This window comes from Oncorhynchus tshawytscha, linkage group LG13 (assembly GCF_018296145.1).
Source record: "Oncorhynchus tshawytscha isolate Ot180627B linkage group LG13, Otsh_v2.0, whole genome shotgun sequence".
NCBI classification, from domain to species: Eukaryota; Metazoa; Chordata; class Actinopteri; order Salmoniformes; family Salmonidae; genus Oncorhynchus; species Oncorhynchus tshawytscha.
Window position 1 is genome coordinate 10,223,206 of NC_056441.1, and position 14,770 is coordinate 10,237,975.

General features: G+C 45.5%; 1 protein-coding gene across 1 annotated transcript in view; it reads right to left on the reverse strand.

The window, feature by feature from the left end:
• Nucleotides 1-10,771: 10,771 nt before the first annotated feature.
• Nucleotides 10,772-14,770, reverse strand: part of LOC112235831 (MAP7 domain-containing protein 1) — a gene marked incomplete at its 5' end in the record, with an annotated part of 38,211 nt that continues 34,212 nt past the window's right edge. The window contains 2 exons of the mRNA XM_042295027.1: nucleotides 10,772-11,516; nucleotides 14,424-14,684. Of these exons, the coding sequence (XP_042150961.1) occupies nucleotides 11,506-11,516; nucleotides 14,424-14,684 (272 nt within the window). The remainder of the gene's footprint in view (nucleotides 11,517-14,423; nucleotides 14,685-14,770) is intronic.

Here is a 14,770-nt window from a genome sequence, read left to right on the forward strand (position 1 = left end):
CTCACCAAAGGGGGTCAGATTTCCAGCTGAGGATGTAAACATTCCAACAAGACAAACGTGGACATCCACATTCCATTCACACATTCCAATGCCCTTGACCCTGTCATCACTTAGTATGGTTCGATAAATAAAAAAGTTGGCAAGGTTTCAGGATAAGTCGGTAGGCAATAGATACCATCCAATTAGCCAACTAGAAACAATAACCTGTTCTCTTCCAAAACATGAATAACTTTTCTATTATTGGTTATTCAATAGGTCCTTTAGTTTGTCAGTTTCACATAGTAGCTCCCATCCAATCTGAACAAATGGAACAACTTCACATACCACTGTGAGGACTGGAGAAATGTTCTGTAAACCCGAAAACTAGACTGAAAACGTACTGCACATCGATGAGGCCAACAGGAAGCTTAACTTGATTTGTGTCCGGTACATAACTGTACATAACTTGCACGTAGCAACACACTATTTTAGTCAGAGCAGCTGACATGATACCCCTCAACCCAATTTGTGTGTGGGGTGGAAGAGAAGACGAAGCCTCCGGACAACCTGTTGGGTGATTCTGCTCCCTGACACCATTTGGTGTTAGACAAGAGACACCGTGCATGCCTGTAGAATTTACAAAAATCTTTTAACTACAGTCTTTACATTATATTGTTGTTGTGATGTAAGGCTGGGATTAATCTCCTCCACCAGCTGGTTCTCTCTTTATATGCGGTAGAAATTGAGCCTGGGGACAAGGTTAGGCTGGGATTGGAGAGTAAAATCATTCAATGTTTTCTCCTATGAGGCAGAGCATCCAGTGATTGCAAAATGTCTTGAATCAGAAAAAAAATATTTGCTCCTTTGACATTTTTGGCTCTTATAGACTAATTAGCAGTCTAGAATATCCCATGTGTGGGTTTAAATGGTATGTGTATGTATTTAAACTCATGTAGAGGATTATATTAGCCAATACAAAAGATTTGTATAGTCATTATCCATTTACAGAGAGAATGCATTGTGGGAATCTGGAGTCATTTCACTGTTGGCTCGTTGGACATGGTTTCCCCCCCTGAAGCGTTTTTTCATATTTGTATTCAATGGGATATTATACCGTGCCAATATGCATCCATAGCCAAGGAGGAGTCAGCCAATTCAGTACAAACTGAGATGTGTTACATGAGAAAACAGATATTTTCCATTCAGATGAAGGAAAATTAAGGCACAATTATTTTTACTTGGCAGGGGCAAATCCACTACACAGCTGATTAAAATAATCTAAGATTGATAATGAGTTGGTTATTTGAATCAGCTGTGTAGTTCTAGGGTAAAAAGCAAAACGTGCACCAAGTGGGGGCCCCAGGACCGAGTTTCGGAAACCTTGATCTAAATAACCGTGTGTCTGTCCACCCAAGCTCTACAGAATATCATCAAAATAACAGTGTGTCTGTCCACCACAGACCTACAGGGTATCATCAAAATAACCGTCTGTCTGTCCACCACAGACCTACAGGGTATCATCAAAATAGCCGTCTGTCTGTCCACCACAGACCTACAGGGTATCATCAAAATAGCCATCTGTCTGTCCACCACAGACCTACAGGATATCATCATTATGATTGTAGAGAGGAGACAAACCCAGCTGTGCTCTAAAGCCATCTCAAGGAGAGGGACTGCCCAGAGGAGGGACAGTGGACTCTTTATGTGTTCCAAATGGCACCATATTCCTTATATGGTGCACTCTCTACTTCCATATACTCTACTGTTTAACATCTCATCATAACTAGCCACTGCCAGCTCCAAGACCTCATTGTCTCCATTTCATCATATCATTCCCTTGTCTGCGGTAGTAAATTCATCCCCCTTTTGACCTTAGACAGTGATACAAATCCTTTTTTTGCCACTCTCCCTTCCCTTCGGTCGCTTCTGGACAGCAGGTGTCTCTAGAGCTGGTGGTGCCAAGGTTAAAAGTAGCCCTGCACAATTCATTCACATTGTGTAGCCCACATGCCTCCTAGACCTGTCTATCACTATTATAGGCTGTTTATGGTCTCACTTTGGGCTTACATTCCAATAGCTATGGAACTAAACAGGTAAAAGGAGGCTGACAATGAACATTGTTGCCACCAAGGTTTTGACCTGTAAAAGTACTAACCTACAGGGCGAATATATGGCAAGGATTTTTTAAAACCTGAGGATATGTGGCTATGTCTGCTGTAAAATCCCTTCTACAACTCAATTACCAGCTACTAAAGTTTCATTTGTCTAAGGTCTTGATACTCTGAGAGTTTTTATGACTGTAGTCCAACAGCCAGTCAACTGAGGTTTGAGGCCTATGTGAAACAATCTTCGTGCCGTGCTTCAAATGCAAAATCCTTCAGGGATCCTCCTTCTCCCTTTATGTTTAGGAAATTGTTACACACCACATAATTGCAAGCATAAAAATAAATGGGTAAAGTTGTTATGCCAGAACTTGAGTCATTTAGTCATAGGCTCTCCAGATTAGTATACTTGCAGTCCTGAACTCATCCCACAAAAAGGCAAAAATCAACACATGACAACACTAAGCCCATAGTACAATGAAGGAAAGATAGGTACAATGAAGGAGAGATCAGGAAACAACAAATAATAATACAAATAATAAAATAAAATCAATTCAAGGGTTTAATTAGACTTTTTATCAAATGAAACACTTTTGTGGTTTCATCAGTGTGATTCCCAGTTTACTGCATTCCCATTGAAGGAATGTCATTTTAAGAGCAGTGAGTGGCTGGCTGGCCACTTAAACAACACTGAAAAAGAACCACGTTTAGTCAGTCCCTGTTTCTATGTTCAAGCCTTGATCATTGCCCTTCACTTCCATAGGAGACCGGAGGTACTGTAGATATCCTGTGGGAACAGAACGGCTGCTGCTGCAGTGCTGACGTGAACCATGTTGTGCTGTGACCCATTTCCTGCTCCTCCTGGCTGAGAGCTGTCCACAATAGAACCCTATTCCTTATATAGTTCACTACTTTGGACCAGGGCCCATAGGGCACTATGTAGGAAAATAGGGTGACATTTGTGACGCAACCTATGTGGCTCTAGTTGTGCAAGAAAGACAAGTTTGAGGGTAATTCTGCTGCTTACTCAGGCCTTATTGACCCCAACCCCCTGCACCTCCTCCTTACTCAGGCCTTATTGACCCCAACCCCTGCACCTCCTCCTTACTCAGGCCTTATTGACCCCAAACCCCTGCACCTCCTCCTTACTCAGGCCTCATTGACCCCAAACCCCTGCACCTCCTCCTTACTCAGGCCTTATTGACCCCAACCCCTGCACCTCCTCCTTACTCAGGCCTCATTGACCCCAAACCCCTGCACCTCCTCCTTACTCAGGCCTTATTGACCCCAACCCCTGCACCTCCTCCTTACTCAGGCCTCATTGACCCCAACCCCTGCACCTCCTCCTTACTCAGGCCTCATTGACCCCAAACCCCTGCACCTCCTCCTTACTCAGGCCTTATTGACCCCAACCCCTGCACCTCCTCCTTACTCAGGCCTTATTGACCCCAAACCCCTGCACCTCCTCCTTACTCAGGCCTTATTGACCCCAACCCCTGCACCTCCTCCTTACTCAGGCCTCATTGCCCCCAACCCCCTGCACCTCCTCCTTACTCAGGCCTTATTGACCCCAACCCCCTGCTCCCCCTCCTCCTTACTCAGGTCTCATTGACCCCAACCCCTGCACCTCCTCCTTACTCAGGCCTCATTGACCCCAACCCCTGCACCTCCTCCTTACTCAGGCCTTATTGACCCCAACCCCTGCACCTCCTCCTTACTCAGGCCTCATTGACCCCAACCCCTGCACCTCCTCCTTACTCAGGCCTTATTGACCCCAACCCCTGCTCCCCCTCCTTACTCAGGCCTCATTGCCCCCAACCCCTGCACCTCCTCCTTACTCAGGCCTTATTGACCCCAACCCCTGCTCCCCCTCCTTACTCAGGCCTCATTGACCCCAACCCCTGCACCTCCTCCTTACTCAGGCCTTATTGACCCCAACCCCCTGCTCCTCCTCCTTACTCAGGCCTCATTGACCCCAACCCCTGCACCTCCTCCTTACTCAGGCCTCATTGCCCCCACCCCCTAACTCCCCCTGTCCCTCTTAACCTGGGGAGAACTGTGCATTATGTCTAAGTGAAAACAACGTATCAAAAAGAAAACGCCTTAGTTTGTTGGTGGTAATATTACCTCCGCTCTGTATTGGTCACTTGATAAAAACGCATTTTATTTCCACATAGGGTCATTTCAGGCGGCAGGTAGCCTGGTGGTTAGAGCGTTGGGCCAGTAACCGTAAATGTTGCTAGATCGAATCCCGAGCTGACAGGGTAAAAATATGTGGTTCTGCCCCTGAACAAGGCAGTTAACGCACTGTCCCTAGGCCGTCATTGTAATTAAGAATTTGTTCTTAACTGACTTGCCTTGTTAAATGATAGTTTATTTAGATATATGTTGTTTAAATCCTCAACAGCTTAAAAGGAATGCATCCATTCACTACATAGTGGAACACTCTGTATCAACCTAGCATGAAATGTACATTCAATTGAGAAAAATATATAAACAAATCCATAAGGAAATTGCATTCATTCCATTGCTTAACAAGGAAGGATGTTGACTATTTCAGCATTTTACACAGGTATTAATAAAATATAATAACCTATACCTCTTTAGATAATGTTGGTACAGTAAGGTTTACATCAATGTCGTATCTTTCCTTTATATGGTCGACACACAAGTACAAAGGGCATTACAGAACGCCCTATTGGATGTCCACTAAATCGTTGTTATGGCTGTTCTTCTATCAAACTATTTTTGTTAAAAACATTTAAATAATTGGTTTAAGACAAGCATACTAAATATCACATAAGATCAGTTTAAAATCACAGTTTAGCAAAGCACGTAATAGTAAGAAATCCTGAAAACAGAAAAGAAGACTCACCTCGAGTCAGCAGAATAAGAGAAAGTAAAACTAAGACCAGAAAGTCCCCTATGGAGGTGGAATACAAACCACTTCCTGGTTCTAGTCTGCCATGTGCTTGATAAAAACCAAACTGAAAACAAACTGTATACAGCACATGCTGTTAGTTATATTTACTGTATAATCATCTTTAGTTATGCAGTAAAAATGGTGCCGGAGAAGAAGGCAGATGTTTTACATGTCCCCATCCGATTGTGTTTTTTAGTTTGTAACTTATTTTTTACTTATTTTGTACATAATGTTGCAGCTACCGTCTCTTATGACCAGACAGAACTTCTGGACATCAGGACTGCTGTTACTCACCACGGACAGGCAGAATCCTTTTTTTCCCTTTAATGAGTCTGACGAGCCCGACGCAAACAATATACTGCTTTCTCGGGAACAGGCCCAGATCCCCGTGATTTGCGTGAAGAAGAGGCGGAGAAAAAGGGGCCAGACGGCGGGCTGCCTTCTGAGAATTGGTAGGTGATCAAATAAGCACCTACTTCCTTCCATTCTGCAAGCAAATGTGCAATCTTTAGAGAATAACATCGATGACCTACGCGGAAGATTAAACAAGCAACGGGACATTCAAAACTGTAATATCTTATACTTCACGGAGTCGTGGCTGAATGATGACAATATCAACATCCAGCTGGCGGGTTATATCCTGTACCGGCAGGACAGAACAGTGGTGTCTGGTAAAACAAGGGGTGGCGGACTGTATTTTGGTAAATAACAGCTGGTGAACGATATTTAAGGAAGTCTCGAGCTATTGCTCGCCTGAGGTAGAGTATCTCATGATAAGCTGTAGACCACACTATCTACCTAGAGAGTTTTCATCTGTATTTTTTGTAGCTGTTGACATACCACCACAGTCAGAGGCTGGTACTAACACAGCATTGAATCAGCTGTGTTCCGCCATAAGCAAACAAGAAAACACTCACCCAGAGGTGGCGCTCCTAGTAGCCGGGGACTTTAATGCAGGGAAACTTAAATTAGTTTTTCCAAATTTCTATCAGCATGTTAAATGTGCAACCAGAGGGAAAAAAACTCTGGACCACCTTTACTCCTCACACAGAGACACAGCTCTCCCTCGCCCTCCATTTGGCAAATCTGACCAAAATTATTTTCTCTTGATTCCTGCTAATAAGAATTTTTTAAAGAAGGAAGCACCAGTGCCTAGATCAATAAAAATGTGATCAAATGAAGCAGATGCTAAGCTACAGGACTGCTTTGCTAGCTCAGACTGGAAAATGTTCCGGGATTTCTCCGATGGCTTTGAGGAGTACACCACATAAATAATTTGCTTCATCAATAAGTGCATCGATGACATCATCCCCACCGTGACCATACGTACATACCCCAACCAGAAGCCATGAATTACAGCCAACATCCGCACTGAGCTAAAGGCTGGAGCTGCCGCTTTCAAGGAGCGGGAATCTAACCCGGAAGCATATAAGAAATCCTGCTAGGCATACATCAACACCATTATCCAAGAAACCCTAGACTCACTCCAATTTGCATACCGCCCCAACAGATCCACAGATGATGTAATCGCTATTGCACTCCACACTGCCCTTTCCCACCTGGACAAAAGGAACACCTATGTGGCCATACCCACTACCCTTTGTAGTGCCTTGCGGTCGGAGGCCGAGCAGTTGACAAACCAGGCGGTGATGCAACCAGTTGCAGAGGGAGATGTTTAGTCCCAGGGTCCTATGGTGTTGAACGCTGAGCTGTAGTCAATGAATAGCATTCTCACATAGGTGTTCCTTTTGTCCAGGTGGGAAAGGGCAGTGTGGAGTGCAATAGAGATTGCATCATCTGTTGGGGCGGTAGGCAAATTGGAGTGGGTCTAGGGTTTCTAGGATAATGGTGTTGATGTGAGCTATGACCAGCCTCTCAAAGCACTTCATGGCTACCGACGTGAGTGCTACGGGTCGGTAGTCATTTAGGCAGGTTACCTTAGTGTTCTTGGGCACAGGGACTATGGTGGTCTGCTTGAAACATGTTTGCTATTACAGAATCGGTCAGGGACAGGTTGAAAATGTCAGACACTTGCCAGTTGGTCAGCGCATGCTCAGAGTACACGTCCTGGTAATCTGTTCCACCCTGCGGGCTTGTGAATGTTGACCTGTTTTAAAGGTCTTACTCACATCGACTACAGAGAGCGTGATCACACAGCCGCCCGGAACAGCGGATGCTCTCATGCATGCTTTAGTGTGGCTGCCTGGAAGCGAGCATAGAAGTAATTTAGCTCGTCTGGTAGGCTCGTGTCACTGGGCAGCTCACGGCTGTGCGTCCCTTCGTAGGGAAAGAGAAAGGAGGATACCTAGTCAGTTGTACAACTGAAATGTGTCTTCGGCATTTAACCCAACCCCCTCTGAATCAGAGAGGTGCGAGGGGCTGCCTTAATCGACATCCACGTCTTCGGTGCCCGGGGAACATTGGGTTAACTGCCTTGCTCAGGGGCAGAACGAAATATTTTTTTACCTTGTCAGCTCAGGGATTCCTTTCGGTTACTGGTCCAACGCTTTAACCACTAGTTAGTCCATAATAGTTTGAAAGCCCTGCAAACTATTAACTAAAACATCCAACGAGTGTCGGCGCCAGTGTAGTACGATTGACGCTTTGCCTTTTTGATGGTTCGTCGGAGGGTTTTATTAGTCATATATACAGGATACACATGGTACACACTTTCCAACTAAATGCTTACTTGCAGGTCCCTTCTCTACAATGTGACAACAAATTGGTTGATTATGTTGGATAGAAAAGTGACTGTGGAAACACAGGCATATACACACACACACACACACACACACACACACACACACACACACACACACACACACCTGTCCTAGTGTCTGCTTTCACTACAAGGCTCAGTCATCATGATGCCGTAACCCAGAGCAACGGCTAAACAAATACAGCCTGTCCTGCACAGATAACAGGTGTCTGACCTTTTAGTGTGGACATTTTTAGTCCGATGCATCAAATCATTATTCCATCACAGTTCGATGACCTTTATACGTTTAAATTGTAACCGCAGTAGAAACCTGAGACGTCTAACAACACAACAAATATCAATGGTTTTAGCCATAGCAACCAAAACCTTGAAAGATGCAGTGTATAATCTGTTAGGGAGGATCATGTGTAAATAACAGCAACCAATCAACACTGCAGTAAACCATCTGTAATGTTGCCACTTTGCAAACCTTCAGCATAGATTGAATGTTTCAAATGCAGGCATTGGCGGCTGAATCCATCATGATGGATCCCGTTCCCCATGTCCAGTAACGTCCCATTCCCAATGAGTTAAGTCCCATTGCGTCCCAAATGGCACCCTATTCTCTATCTAGTGCACAACGTTTGACCAGAATGACTACTTCTGACCGGAGCCTGATGGGTCCTGGTCAAAAGTAGCTCACTACAGAGGGAATAGGGTACCAATTGGGATTGCAACCCCTCTTGGCACAGGCCATGGCTGAAGCCCCATATGTCATTGACTGTTAACACTCTCAACTATAAATAAAAAGATAGACAGAAGCTCCTTTGTTCAGTCAGCATCAGCTGTAGATCATCCATCAGAGTGGGTGGGGCTTGTTTTGGGAATGCTGGTGGTGCTTGACAATGAGAGGTAATGAGTCATGTTTTGATGTCCCTACTTTTGAGGGACTAATACCAGCGAGTAAAACTCTCAATTTTATTGTTTGAATTTGAATGTACTAAATAGAATCCATGTGTTGTTGTAGATGAGGCTGAACACATTTGTGATAAAGATACCATTATAAAAGACCAGCAGGAGAAATCAGAAAGCTAATGCTGCCACCTTGTGGCATTATAATCTTAAACGACTAAGTATACTTGTATCAAACTAATGACCAAACAACTAACCTATAAACTCACTATTACCATTGTCCACGTGTCGTACTGGTGAGGGAGAAACCACACAATTTGCATCAACAACCAAAAAATACAACATTGCAGTCTCCTCTTGAGAGAAAAAATATGTCTGGAATGGAGGGATGAAACAGATTGAATTATTCACATCACCAGCTGCTACTCTGGGTGAAACGGGCCGGCAATTGTACCCCAGTGATTCCTAGTGAAGTGTGATCAGACAGAACAGCTGTATGGCTGCACTTAAAGGCCCAGTGCAGACAAAAAAAAGGTGATTTTTCCTGTGTTTTATATATATTTCCATACTATGAGTTAGGAATAATACTATGAAATTGTGAAAATGATAATGCCCTTTTAGTGTAAGAGACGTTTTTTAAAAAACGCCTGAAATTTCAGCCTGTTTTGGTGGTATGGAGTTTTGGCCATGCATTGTGACATCACCATGCGGTAAATTAGTTAATAGACCAATAAGAAAGAGCGTTCCAACCCTATCTGCCAATAACAGCTATTTTTCTGTTTTCCCCTCCCCACTCAGGCCACTCCCAGTCATAGCAGAATTCTTGCTAGAGAAATTGCCCTTTGCTAAGAAGCCATTTAAATTAAAAAAATATTTTTTTAAATCGCTGTTAAGGAACTGAATTGTTCCCAAGAAATAATGATGGTACCACTTCATTTGGGTAGTCCATCTGTAGATGCTCTACAGACTAATCTATCAGTAACCTTTCAACTAACTATCTACTAACCCTAACCTTAACTCTAACCCTAATTCTAAACCTAACAAGCAGTTGCTTATCGACATATGGTTTGTTGATAGTAGGAGAGCATCTACAGATGGAAAATCCAGACTATCAAATAAAGTGTGACAATGATTTGATTTTGAGATAAATACAAAGTGCTGATTTGGACCTTCAACACATCTCTCGCTCTCCATCTTTCACTCTTTCTGTCTCTGTTTGTCTCTCTCCATCTGTCCCTTGATCTGATTAAATCTCTCAACCTCCCTCCTCTCCTTCCCCACCTTAATATTTCTCCCTCCGTCAGAAGCCTGGAATATGAATATATGGGTCTAGAAGTTCATCCTTCACTGTATAAACCAGGCAGGAGGCAGCTTATATGAGTCACAGCCATTAAACCAGCAGCGGCCAGGAATAGAGGACAGATACTGTGTTCTGATAGCAGCGGCCAGGAATAGAGGACAGATACTGTGTTCTGATAGCAGCGGCAAGGAATAGAGGACAGATTACTGTGTTCTGATAGCAGCGGCCAGGAATAGAGAGGACAGATACTGCCAGGAATAGAGGACAGATACTGTGTTCTGATAGCAGCGGCCAGGAATAGAGGACAGATACTGTGTTCTGATAGCAGCGGCCAGGAATAGAGGACAGATACTGTGTTCTGATAGCAGCGGCCAGGAATAGAGGACAGATACTGTGTTCTGATAGCAGCGGCCAGGAATAGAGGACAGATACTGTGTTCTGATAGCAGCGGCAAGGAATAGAGGACAGATACTGTGTTCTGATAGCAGCGGCCAGGAATAGAGGACAGATACTGTGTTCTGATAGCAGCGGCCAGGAATAGAGGACAGATACTGTGTTCTGATAGCAGCGGCCAGGAATAGAGGACAGATACTGTGTTCTGATAGCAGCGGCCAGGAATAGAGGACAGATACTGTGTTCTGATAGCAGCGGCAAGGAATAGAGGACAGATACTGTGTTCTGATAGCAGCGGCCAGGAATAGAGGACAGATACTGTGTTCTGATAGCAGCGGCAAGGAATAGAGGACAGATACTGTGTTCTGATAGTTCTACCTGTATTAATGTGATCGCCATGGGAACTTCTGAAGAAACCAACCTAAACGGATTCTGTATCACAACAGCAATACAATTGAAGAAGAAACGAGCCAGAGAAACTTTAAGACTGTCTCAGGTGAAACATGAAGTTATGACAGACATGTCAGATGTTAACGCACTAGAGTCGATGTCCACACGGATCAAACTTACTCTTTAGTCTATATCATATCTTAGTTAAATGAGAGGCAGACAGACAGACAGGGACAGGCAGAGACAGACATACACGCAGACAGACAGACATACCATACAGAAAGAAAGAGACATCTTCTCCCGTTCATTAAGCTTTATCCCACAGCTTCCCCTGACAGCATCCTCTCACTGCTTCCTCCCCTAGTTAAATAACCCAATTATTCCAAGACTAACAAACACACACTTTGTTCAACTTTAAGACAACAACAGCAATAGCATAACAACAATGATAATAATAACCGTAGTCAAATACTGTATATTTCCAGGTCTTACAATGCTCTAAAACTCCTCATATTACATTGTCAGCCATTTTAAAGGTGCACCATAAAATCTCCATTTGACATTTTCAACAAAACCCAACGTATGTTGCACCAAAACATGCCGAGAAGACAGACCATTTTTTTTTTTCTTTCTTCGCAGAGTTTTCTTCCTCCCTCAGGACCTCTGTGGAATTTGATGTTTTTAAGCGATTTAAAAGTTTAGTCCACAGTTTGTTTCTTTGTTTGACACACTTCCTTTAGAAGCTGTTGCAGTGTGTGGCACACAATCAACTACATCAACCAGTGGAAGCGTGTGGAAGCCTGGTGTCTCAGAGAACTTCTGGAGAGAGGGAGAGAAAAAGAGAGAGAAAGAACAGAGAGGGAGAGAAAAAGAGAGAGAAAGAACAGAGAGGGAGAGAAAAAGAGAGAGAAAGAACAGAGAGAGATGTAAAAAAAAAAAAATCAGCATTGCTTTCTGCTTCAATTGGGAATATGAGTTAGTTTGAAGTCTACAGTACGTGAGGCATACCGTCTATCAGACCTTATCATTCAAATTGTTCAGTTCTAGGGATGATATTCTGCACGTGCCATTATCATTAGAACCGTTGGGCTGTGGGGACATAGACATGGGATATAATATGGTGCGGCAGGTAGCCTAGTGGTTAGAGGGGGAGGCAGGTAGCCTAGTGGTTAGAGGGGGAGGCAGGTAGCCTAGTGGTTAGAGGCAGGTAGCCTAGTGGTTAGAGGGGAGGCAGGTAGCCTAGTGGTTAGAGGCAGGTAGCCTAGTGGTTAGAGGGGGAGGCAGGTAGCCTAGTGGTTAGAGGCAGGTAGCCTAGTGGTTAGAGCAGGTAGCCTAGTGGTTAGAACAGGTAGCCTAGTGGTTAGAGCAGGTAGCCTAGTGGTTAGAGGGGGAGACAGGTAGCCTAGTGGTTAGAGGGGGAGGCAGGTAGCCTAGTGGTTAGAGCAGGTAGCCTAGTGGTTAGAGCAGGTAGCCTAATGGTTAGAGCAGGTAGCCTAGTGGTTAGAGCAGGTAGCCCGTGGTTAGAGCAGGTAGCCTAGTGGTTAGGGGGAGGCAGTAGTAGCCTAGTGGTTAGAGGGGGAGGCAGGTAGCCTAGTGGTTAGAGGGGGAGGCAGGTAGCCAGTGGTTAGCCTAGTGGTTAGAGGGGGGGAGGTAGCAGCAGGTAGCCTAGTGGTTAGAACAGGTAGGTGGAGAGCAGGTAGCCTAGTGGTTAGAGGGGGAGGCAGGTAGCCTAGTGGTTAGAGGCAGGTAGGAGGCAGGTAGCCTAGTGGTTAGCAGGTAGCCTAGTGGTTAGGCAGGTAGCCTAGTGGTTAGAGCAGGTAGCCTAGTGGTTAGAGGCAGGTAGCCTAGTGGTTAGAGCAGGTAGCCTAGTGGTTAGAGCAGGTAGCCTAGTGGTTAGAGCAGGTAGCCTAGTGGTTAGAGCAGGTAGCCTAGTGGTTAGAGCAGGTAGCCTAGTGGTTAGAGGTGGAGGCAGGTAGCCTAGTGGTTAGAGCAGGTAGCCTAGTGGTTAGAGCAGGTAGCCTAGTGGTTAGAGCAGGGGGGAGGCATGTAGCCTAGTGGTTGTAGCCTAGTGGTTAGAGCAGGTAGCCTAGTGGTTAGAGCAGGTAGCCCAGTGGTTTGAGCAGGTAGCCTAGTGGTTAGAGCAGGTAGCCTAGTGGTTAGAGCAGGTAGCCTAGTGGTTAGAGCAGGTAGCCTAGTGGTTAGAGCAGGTAGCCTAGTGGTTAGAGCAGGTAGCCTAGTGGTTAGAGCAGGTAGCCTAGTGGTTAGAGCAGGTAGCCTAGTGGTTAGGGGGGAGGCAGGTAGCCTAGTGGTTAGAGCAGGTAGCCTAGTGGTTAGGCAGGTAGCCTAGTGGTTAGAGCAGGTAGCCTAGTGGTTGAGCAGGTAGGTGGAGGCAGGTAGCCTAGTGGTTAGAGCAGGTAGCCTAGTGGTTAGGCAGGTAGCCTAGTGGTTAGAGGGGGAGGCAGGTAGCCTAGTGGTTAGAGGTAGGGGAGGCAGGTAGCCTAGTGGTTAGCAGGTAGCCTAGTGGGCAGGTAGCCTAGTGGTTATAGGGGGAGGCAGGTAGCCTAGTGGTTAGAGGGGGAGGTAGCCTAGTGGTGGTTAGCCTAGTGGTTAGAGGGGAGCAGGTAGCCTAGTGGTTAGAGCAGGTAGCCTAGTGGTTAGAGCAGGTAGCCTAGTGGTTAGAGCAGGTAGCCTAGTGGTTAGAGCAGGTAGCCTAGTGGTTAGAGCAGGTAGCCTAGTGGTTAGAGCAGGTAGCCTAGTGGTTTAGAGTGGCAGGTAGCCTAGTGGTTAGAGGGGGAGGCATGTAGCCTAGTGGTTAGAGCAGGTAGCCTAGTGGTTAGAGCAGGTAGCCCAGTGGTTTGAGCAGGTAGCCTAGTGGTTAGAGCAGGTAGCCTAGTGGTTAGAGCAGGTAGCCTAGTGGTTAGAGCAGGTAGCCTAGTGGTTAGAGCAGGTAGCCTAGTGGTTAGAGCAGGTAGCCTAGTGGTTAGAGCAGGTAGCCTAGTGGTTAGAGCGTTGGGCCAGTAACTGTACGGTTGCTGAATCTAATACCCGAGGTGACAAGGTAAAAGTCTGTTGTTCTGCCCCTGAACGAGGCAGTTAACCCACTGTTCCCCGGGCGCTGAAGACGTGGATGTCGATTAAGGCAGCCCCCCCCCCCCACCTCTCTGATTCAGAGGGGTTGGTTTAAATGAGGAAGACACATTTTGGAGGCATTCAGTTGTACAACTGACTAGGTTGTCCCCTAATATTATGTATGTCCCATTGGTCTCAGTCATATTGTTTGCTTTGTTTACATTTAATGCTTGGGTATGGCCGTCTTTGAGACCGGCCATGGGGGCCTTGGCATAATAAAGGGGGCCTCGTTTGCCAACCTAAGGAGCATGGCAAAACAGGACTGGGATCCTCTTTCCAGTCTTAGATGCCAACTCTCCCACATAGGGAGCCTGGGCAGCATGCCCAGAGGCTAGGACCCAGGCTTTGGGATAGTGGTAAAGGTTTGGAGTCCCCTCTCTGTAAACTCTAGTAATGGTTGTAGCTAACTACAGGATGCATATCTTTTAGCACAAGATCCACACTGTGATTCTCTATACACATGCTGGTAATGTAGTTATAGAGTTATGGATTGCGTACATCCTAGAGTGCTATGTACTGATACAGTGATAGAATGCTTCATTTGAAATGTTAAAATGATATGGCATGTCTGGTCCTAATCCTGACCTGTATAGCTACCTGCAGCATGCTGAGGCTTCATGGAACCCGTTTTCATCAGGAAGGGATCTCCTCCCTCGAAGGCCAGGATTGGGTCGCTGACGATGCCACTCCCCGGTTTTCCCGGCCCACTGTTGCTGCTCCTGCTGTGATTGGACAGCTGGATGATCTGCTCAAAGTCAGCTGCCTTCCCGTTGGCTGAGAGGCCATTCTGGTGCATGGCTGGCCGGACAACATTCAGCACAGGGCTGGATTCTGCTTCAATCTGCTGCATTTTAGGAGCTGCATGAAAAAAAAAAAAAAGTTGCTCTCTTTAAAATTACAAATAAAATGGTCCTAGACTGAGTGTTATCTCTCTAATTGAATGT